Raw genomic sequence first — 8176 nt, forward strand, 5'->3', positions numbered from 1 at the left:
AATGATTTAACTATTTTTTAAGAATAAAAACCTGTTACTTTAAGAAATTACATTTTCTGTTTTTAGTATGAACTTGAAGTCCTCCAAATTATGGGAGCCTAAACACCATGTCAAATAGCCAGGGATAATGGGAGTAGTGCAACATCATCTAGAGGACCACTTTCCCAATCTGTATTCTAGTGCATAGGGGCTTAAAAAACCCCATTAAGGATCAAAGATATAGCTGTGTTAGTCTGTAGAATCAGTTTGTAGAGATCTTGTAACAGATTTGTGACTAACTAAAAGAAAGAAATTGGCAGCATGAGCTTTCGTAGACTTCAGTCTACTTCTTCAGGTGCATTTGGTGGAGTGGAAGCCAGGCACAGACATATATATGCCAACAGACATATATATGTCTGTAACTGGTTTGCATTCCACCAAATGCATCTGAGGAAGTAGACTGAAGTCTACAAAAGCTCATTCTGCCAATTTCTTTCTTTTTGTTAGTATCAAATCTGTTACAAGATCTCTCTACATACATTAAGAATCAAGTTATCTAATGAAAGCTTTGTGACCCAGTGTGGTGTTCTGATTTGAGCGCTATGACTCTGGAGATCGGGGTTCAAATTGTGTCTTGCCCATGGAGTGACTTTGGGCAAGTCACACTCTCTCACCCTCAGGGGAAGGCAAAGACAACCCCCCCCCCTCTGAAGAAAGAAAACCCTTAAGTCAGAAACAGCTTGAAAGGACACAACAACAACAACAACAACAAAAATAAAGCTTATGTGACAAACAGCACATTTTTCTGTGCAGTAGCTCTGATTACATAGTTATGAGCCACTGAGGATGGAACTCAAGACTCAATAAAAGCAATGGTGCAGTAACGCATGCCTCCCCTCCTAACTAACTGTGTTAGATGGCAGACAGGTGTCCAGGAACATAGTGTGCTTCCATTATCTCTTAAAGAATTGCTATTACATTTTCAAGTTTATAATCTGAATCATCCTACAAATGTCCACCAAAATGAAAGGACATGTTTGGATTCCAGCAATCTTCTTTGCTATTTCAGTTTGTTTTATGATTCAGAAAAATAATTAGGTAGTCACATGTTTATAATCTAAAGGACAGGAGACACACAGAAATAGACTGAATAAAGAAAATAAAAGAATATGGTGGTGGTGGTGGTGAATTCAGTTGTCAATGTGGATGAAATATAATTCATTTATCGAATTGTCCACTCTCCTTTTTTGGCAGAGAGTGAGAACAAAAAGTTGGAGAGCAATTCTGATCAAGCTACTTCACTTCTCAGATGGGCTGATATTGGCACCCTATTCACACTCAATTCCCGTTTGGCAGGGCTGGAGCACAGTCATGGTTGTAAATATCCACTGGGCTTAAAAGTTTGAGAAAACTATCCTTGTACTTTTTGTTCTGGCTAGTACAATCCAGCAGGGTTTAGGATATAGCAAGCGATCTGCTGCTGAGCTCCTCCCTAAGCCCACTTATGATTGATCTGTCCACATGAGATAGAAAAGAATTTAACTGTATGAAGCAAGCAATGGGAGTTTTGTAAAATGCTAGGGAACAGCATAAGTGAAGCACTCTAAAGCCACTGATGGTGAAATGATTATACAAGATGCAATTATAACATTAGGTAGTGTATTTACTATATTGTATTTAGAATTAAAAACAAAGGTTGATCAAGATGTGACCAAACAGAAACTCCTCCTCCTCAAATTTCATTATGTTACTTACCTCTGGGACATCTATGTCATGCTCTGGAGAATCTCCCCCATCATCACTCGTCTTCCTTTTCCTTTTGTTTCGAACACTCTGAATGAAGTTCTTGTGGAAATCACAGATATATAAGTGTCTTACCTAAGGATTAAAAAATGCACTGTGGTCACAGTACAGCAGAGAAGGGCTCAATGAATTATAAAACAAGCAGACAGTTGCAAAGTTTTTACCAACACAGGCTGGGTATTTTTCTGAGGGGAGGGGGACAGTGCTGATAGAAGCTTTCACTCTTTTAATTCTGAACTGTCAAGCACCAAGCAACTGAATGAAAGAATAGAACCAACTTGCTTTAGTACCAGAGGGCTTACTCAGTTCTGTCTGTGTTAAGGGGCAAAGGGAGCAATTTTAATAAGTATCTGTAGTCCAAGGAAAAGAATAGTCCTTCTGCAATCCCCTGTCCTAATTTTGTCCCATCTGAAAGAGTGAGTTCTTCAGGTATGAACTAGCAGACTTCAATAAGATAAAGTAGGGAACTGAAGCTGTTTCATAAAACGAGGCTGCATACAACTGCGTACAGTTGGCCCTCCTTATCCACGGATTTTTTTATTCATGGATTCAAGCATCCACAGCTTGAAAATATCCAAAGAAACTATAAATTCCAAATTGAAAACCTTGATTTTCCATTTTGTATAAGGGACATCATTTTGTTATACCATTGTATTTAATGGGACTTGAGCATGCACGGATTTTGGTATCCACGGGGTGTCCTGGAACCAACCCCTGCAGATAACAAGGACCCACTGTATAGTCTTCCATCCCATTCAAACTAAAACTATGCCCTTCCTTAAACAGTTACAAAATTGGACAAGAGCTTCCAAAGTAGAGTTGAGGGGACTAACATTTGTTTTCATTAACATTAGTCCCATCTACAAAACGGAGACACAAAAGACTGTAGTAACTATAGAACCATATCACTAATCTCCCATGCAAGCAAAATTATGCTCAAAATTCTGAAACATAGTCTCCAACCATACATGGTGAGAGAAATCCCAGACGTTCAAGTGGGATTCAGGAAGGAAAACGGTGTAAGGACCACATTGCAAACATCCAGTGGCTAATGGAGCACAGCAGGGAATTCCAAAAGAAAATCAGCATGTATTTCAAAGACTATAGCAAAGCCTTTGACTGCATAGATCATGAAAGACATGGGAGTGCCAACACATCTGATAGTCCTGATGTGGAATTTCTACTCAGGACAAGAGGCTACTGTCAGAACAGAACATGGAGAAACAGTTCCCAATTGGCAAAGAGGTCAGACAAGGCTGCATCTTATTATATGCAGAACATATTGTAAGAAAAGCAGGCCTGGACACGGAAGAAGGAGGAGTGAAAATAGGAGGAAGGAATATCAACAATCTAAGATTTGCAGATGGCACTATAATACTAGCAGAAAACCTCCCAGACCTGGAACAACTACTGAGGAAGATCAAGGAAGAAAGTGCAAAAGCAGACCTACTGTTGAACATAAAGAAAACAAAAATAATGACAATGGAGAATCTGGACAAATTCAACCTAGACAATGAAGAAACTGAAGTATTAAAAGAGCTCTCAAACCTGCGATCAAACATTGATAGAAATAGGGACTGCAGACAGGAAATCAGAGAAAATTAAGAATGCAGACAGCGGTTATAAAACAAACAGAAATGATTCTAAAATGCAAAAATATACAACTCAGCATAAAAGTTAAAATCATACAAGCCACTGTATTACCTATTATCATGTACTGATGTGAGAGCTGGACAGTTAAAAAAGAAGATAGGAAGAAAATCAATGCATTTGAGATGTAGTGCTGGAGAAGTGTGCTGAGGATACTATGAACAGCCAAAAAGATAAACAAATAGGTCCTAGAGCAAATCAAGCCAGAAATCTACCCGGAAGCCAAGATGACCAAACTGAGGCTGTCATACTTTGGCCATATCATGAGAAAGCATGACTCACTGGAAAAAACAATGATGCTAGGAAAGGTGGAGGGAAGTAGAAAGAGAGGAAGGCCACATGCTAGATGGATGGACTCTAGTTAGGAGATCATAGGTATGAGTCTGCAGGACCTAAGTAGAAAGAGAGGAAGGCCACATGCTAGATGGATGGACTCTAGTTAGGAGATCATAGGTATGAGTCTGCAGGACCTAAGCAGAACAGTGTAGGACAGGGAATCTTGCAGATGTCTCATCCATAGGGTCGCCAGGAGTCGAGATCGCCACAAGGGCAATTAACAACAACAACATCAAGTGCTAATTTGGGCCTGTATAACTGTCTCTATCTTTCAAACAATGAAAGAACCAAGTGCATCAGTAGGTGTTAAATCATTTAACATGGCACCCACCATGAGCAATGGAGATATAATACAGCAGAATAGAAAAGTTCTGGAACCCCCCCCCCCAAGTGAGTTCCAAAATGCACGCATATTCAAGCCCCATAGGCTTGTATGGGACGCACGCCCCGTGCATCGCAGGCACATGCCCAATCCGCATTAATGGAAGTTGCCTTTCCATGCATTTCCAAGTCTGAGGATCTCAAGTCCGCAGACTTGGAGGAGGAACCGTATATCTAATTTCATGGACAGTGGAAGGGCTAAAGAACAATATGCTCTAATGCAACCAACTCTGTTCTCTAAAAAAGGATTATCTTTATTGGCAAGACAGCTAGGCTAACCTGGCAGGTATGTCCAACAAAATTAATCAAGCACATATGCACACATGTGTTTTATGTGCTTCCCTATGTGTTGTAGGTAGCATGCTGCTTGCCTGGAAAGAATTGTTTATTGCAAGGCTGATCCATATCTGTAAAAGAATAAATGAGGTACAGTCAAAGGGACAGAGAAAAACATTTCTTTCTATCATTCCCTCATTTAAGATTTGAAGTCAGGCTTACACTGAAGAGTGCTACAAAGAGCAGTAATAATTTATCAAAATGCTGAATGCTACTAATTCCCTACTGCCACAAGCAATGATGCTCCAGTTTAGACGCCAGATGTGACAGATGTCACTTAATGTTAATACTAATTGGCTGGCAGCACTAAGATCTGCACAGTGCTAGCCAAGAAACGAATACGTTTGCAGTTTCCCACTTTAAAAGAGATTGTTTAATTATAGTTCAAGATTTCAGGTCTGATAGTTTCTTAATGAACTGTTCCAAGGCAATGGTCTGAACTCTACCAACGCGCATTTATCAGTCAGAACCGTATATACACCAGTTACCAGTATGCAGACACACATCTTTTATTAGAAAGTGGTTTTTTCCCCTTCTCAAACTGTCAGTGACAAATATTTTTAACTTGTCTGTGTTATGTGCTATATTTAGGCAGTTTATGGCCCGTCTACCTTCACCCTGAAGAGCTCAGGACTGGTTGCAACCTCTTTTATTTCAGCTACACACAATCATCCTGCACTTTTTACACAGGCTGTTTCCCCGCATGCCTACATGTGACTGTCCCAAGCACCATGCATTGCGGGTTTTATGCAACTGGTGTCACTCTACATTTTGTAAAAACTGAAAACTACCGTAGTTCTACCCTGATTTAAATTAACTTTCTCGGCATTTATTATCACTACAGTTAAAGTACTTTTCAAAAAGCCACGGCCCCTCCTTCCCCAAATAACTGCAAAGAGCAACATCTCTATTCAGTGTTCTGTCAATAAACTGTCAGTTGTCACAAACACTGCATTGAAAACACTACATTCTGCTTCTTCCACTCGTAGCTGAGATTGTTTCTATCAAGCGGCAGAGTTCCCTTCTCTGGAAGTCTTAAGCAGAGTCTGGAAGGCCATCTGTTGGGGGTGCTTTGATTGAGAGTTCCTGCACGGCAGAATGGGGCTGGACTGGATGGCCCTTGCGGTCTCTTCCAACTCTATGATTCTACTCTGGAGGGGAAATGAGGCAGTGCTGAACAGCCATTAAGTAATGCTTGCCTCCAACAGTAAGGATAGCCTCTTCCAATGGGATCAACTTCCTCCCAGAAAGAACTGCAGAACCCCTTTTCGTACAAACATGCATCTGAGGAAGTAGGCTCAAGTCTAGGAACCCTCATGCTACCAACTGCTTTCTTTCAGTTAGGCTGCATCTGCACTGCAGAAATAATCCAGTTTGACACCACTTTTGACTGCCATGGGTCAATGGTATAGGATCCTGGGAATTGTAGTTTCCTCTGGCACCAGAGCTCTCTGAGGAAGATGGCTAAATGTCCCACAAAACCTCTGTTCCTAGACTTCTGAAGCACTGAGCCTTGGCCATTAAAGTGGTGTCAAACTGGATTATTTCCGCAGTGCAGATGCTGCCTTAGTCTCAGAGGTGCTAGAAGATCCCTTTGCCCAAGGGGTGCCCAGGTGTCCTCCTTTTCCAGGACCTGTGCAACGCTCCAGTCCTCTGCCCAGGAAGGAGGAGTCCCAGGACGTCCTTCACTTGGGGCAGGGCCAAGAAGCCTCCATTTGGGTCTCTGTGGGGCTTTCCAGCTGTCATGTTGCCCTGCCCTTCGTATTTCCCCCCTGGACGTCTTACATTTGTCCTCCTTTCCATGGAGGACACCTGGCCACCCAGATCCATTCATTTATCCCCGGGAAACGCTGCGGAGAGCGGCGATGAAGGCAGCGAGGCCGGGCTGCTATTAGCTCCGGCTGAGGCGAGTGAGCCTGGGAAGCTGGGCCTCTGTGGCTTCGGCTGTTCTGAAGGGTCTCTCATGGTTTCTAAGAAGCGCCTGGGGTCCCTTCTGGGAGAAAGGCGGCCTGCAAATGAAACTGGTGTCTCTGTGCAGAGACTCACGCTCTTGTCGATGTCCAGCCGGAGCTTCTTCTGGGAGATGCTCTTCTGGATCCTCTTGCTGAAGGAGGCGTTGCCGGCCGGCCGCACGCACCGCTCCCCGTCCTCGATCAGGCAGCAGCTCTGGCCGCAAAGCGGGGCGCCGGCGGAGGAGGCGGAGGCGGGGGCGGAGGCGGAAGGGGGCCCGTCCCGGCTGTCTTCCTCGGTGCTGAAGCCATTCATCGCAGCCCCCCGCCGCCCCAGAAACGCCCTCCCTCCCTCCGCCTCCGCGAGGAACACCGAGGCCTCCGCTTCCTCGCTGCTCCCTGCTCCCTGGGCCCGGGAGAGGAGAGGAGAGGAGAGGAGAGGAGAGGAGAGGAGAGGAGAGGGCCCTCCGCCCCGCAGGCGCTCCCTCACCCTCACGGACCCGCCTCCTCCATCCTCCCGGAGGAAGTCCCGCCCCCCTAAGGCCATTGGGCGACGCAGCAGGGAGGCGGGAGGCGCCACGCCGATCCCCGCGCCCATTGGACGCGCCGGACGCCCGTCTGCGGAGATAGGACACTTCCTGCAGAAGGGGAGGGGCTTAGAGAAAAGGGTTGAAGCCCGAAAGGAGGAAGGACTGCTCTGACTCTAGGCTCTGGAATTCTGGGAGTTGGAGTTTGTTCGGGGGCCTTCCTTCCTTCAGCTCCGCTCCGCTCTGGGCCCACAACAAACTCCAACTCCCAGAATTCCACAGCCGTGAGCCAGACAAAGAGTTAACGCGATACCAAACCGGTTTATTTCTCAAACCGGAGACCAGAGTTGAAATGCCTCCTCCTCCTCCTCCTCCTCAGGCAAGGAAACCCGGTGTGTGACCTTGGCCAAGTCACACTCTCTCAGCCTCAGAGGCAGAGGCAATAGCAAACTCCCTCCGAAGGAACCTGGCAAGGTTCGCCTTAGGGTCGACGCCAGAGGACATGAAGGCACCCAGCAACAGCACAACATTTGCTGGCCTGTGTTTTATGTGCGTCTGCGTATAAGCATATATACGTGTGTGTGTCTGTGTGTGTACACATAAGTGTATATATGTGTGTGTACATACAGGAGCCAGCCTGGCCCAGCCATCTGAGTGTCGGACTACAACTCTGGAGGCCAGGGTTCGATTCCCTGCTGGGCCATGGAGACCCACCAGATGACCTTTGGCAAGTCACACTCTCTCAGCCTCAGGGAAAGGCAATGGCAAACCTCCTCTGAACAAATCTTGCCAAGAAAACCCCAGGATACATTCACGTTAGAGTCACCATAAGTCGGATTTGAAGGCACATCAACAAAAGCCACAGTGTGTACTTATATGTGTGTGCAAAGGGATCCGAAAGAGCTTTCGTGGACCTGAGCCCACTTACTCAGATGCATGCCAAGTAGACTCAAGTCTACAAAAACTCATGCTACGAGCTTCTCTTTTCCAGTTAGTCTCAAAGTTACAAGACCACTTTGCACAATGACTTTCTAGACTAACTCAGCTGTTTGTTGTATGTATGTATGTATGTATTTTCATGCAGAAGCACGAGAGCCAGCTTGTTGTAGTGATTTGAGCATTGGACTATGACTCTAGAGAGGTTGTGATGTGCCTGAAAGTGAAACTTTTAGCAGACTTTAATTCACAATCCACACCTAAATAAATAAATAACGA

At 44.8% G+C, this 8176-nt stretch overlaps 1 protein-coding gene across 3 annotated transcripts in view; it reads right to left on the minus strand.

Annotated features, from left to right (window-relative positions):
- LOC149321753 (histone deacetylase complex subunit SAP30L-like) overlaps window positions 1–6921 on the minus strand; it is a 28730-nt gene extending 21809 nt beyond the window's left edge. For 2 of the 3 annotated variants that reach the window (XM_089528004.1, XM_089528014.1), the window contains exons 1-2: window positions 6532–6903; window positions 1735–1857 (exon numbers count right to left, since the gene is read on the minus strand). In XM_089528004.1, the coding sequence (XP_089384130.1) occupies window positions 1735–1857; window positions 6532–6750 (342 nt within the window). In that variant the 5' untranslated portion in view covers window positions 6751–6903. Of the gene's footprint in view, window positions 1–1734; window positions 1858–6531 lie in introns of all 3 variants that reach the window. The other variant, XM_089528023.1, reaches the window with a different exon arrangement.
- Window positions 6922–8176: the final 1255 nt, after the last annotated feature.

The sequence above is a fragment of the Sceloporus occidentalis genome, unplaced genomic scaffold (genome assembly GCF_023333645.1).
Source record: "Sceloporus occidentalis isolate IW3139 unplaced genomic scaffold, rSceOcc1.0.p SCAF_1, whole genome shotgun sequence".
Lineage (NCBI taxonomy): Eukaryota > Metazoa > Chordata > Lepidosauria > Squamata > Phrynosomatidae > Sceloporus > Sceloporus occidentalis.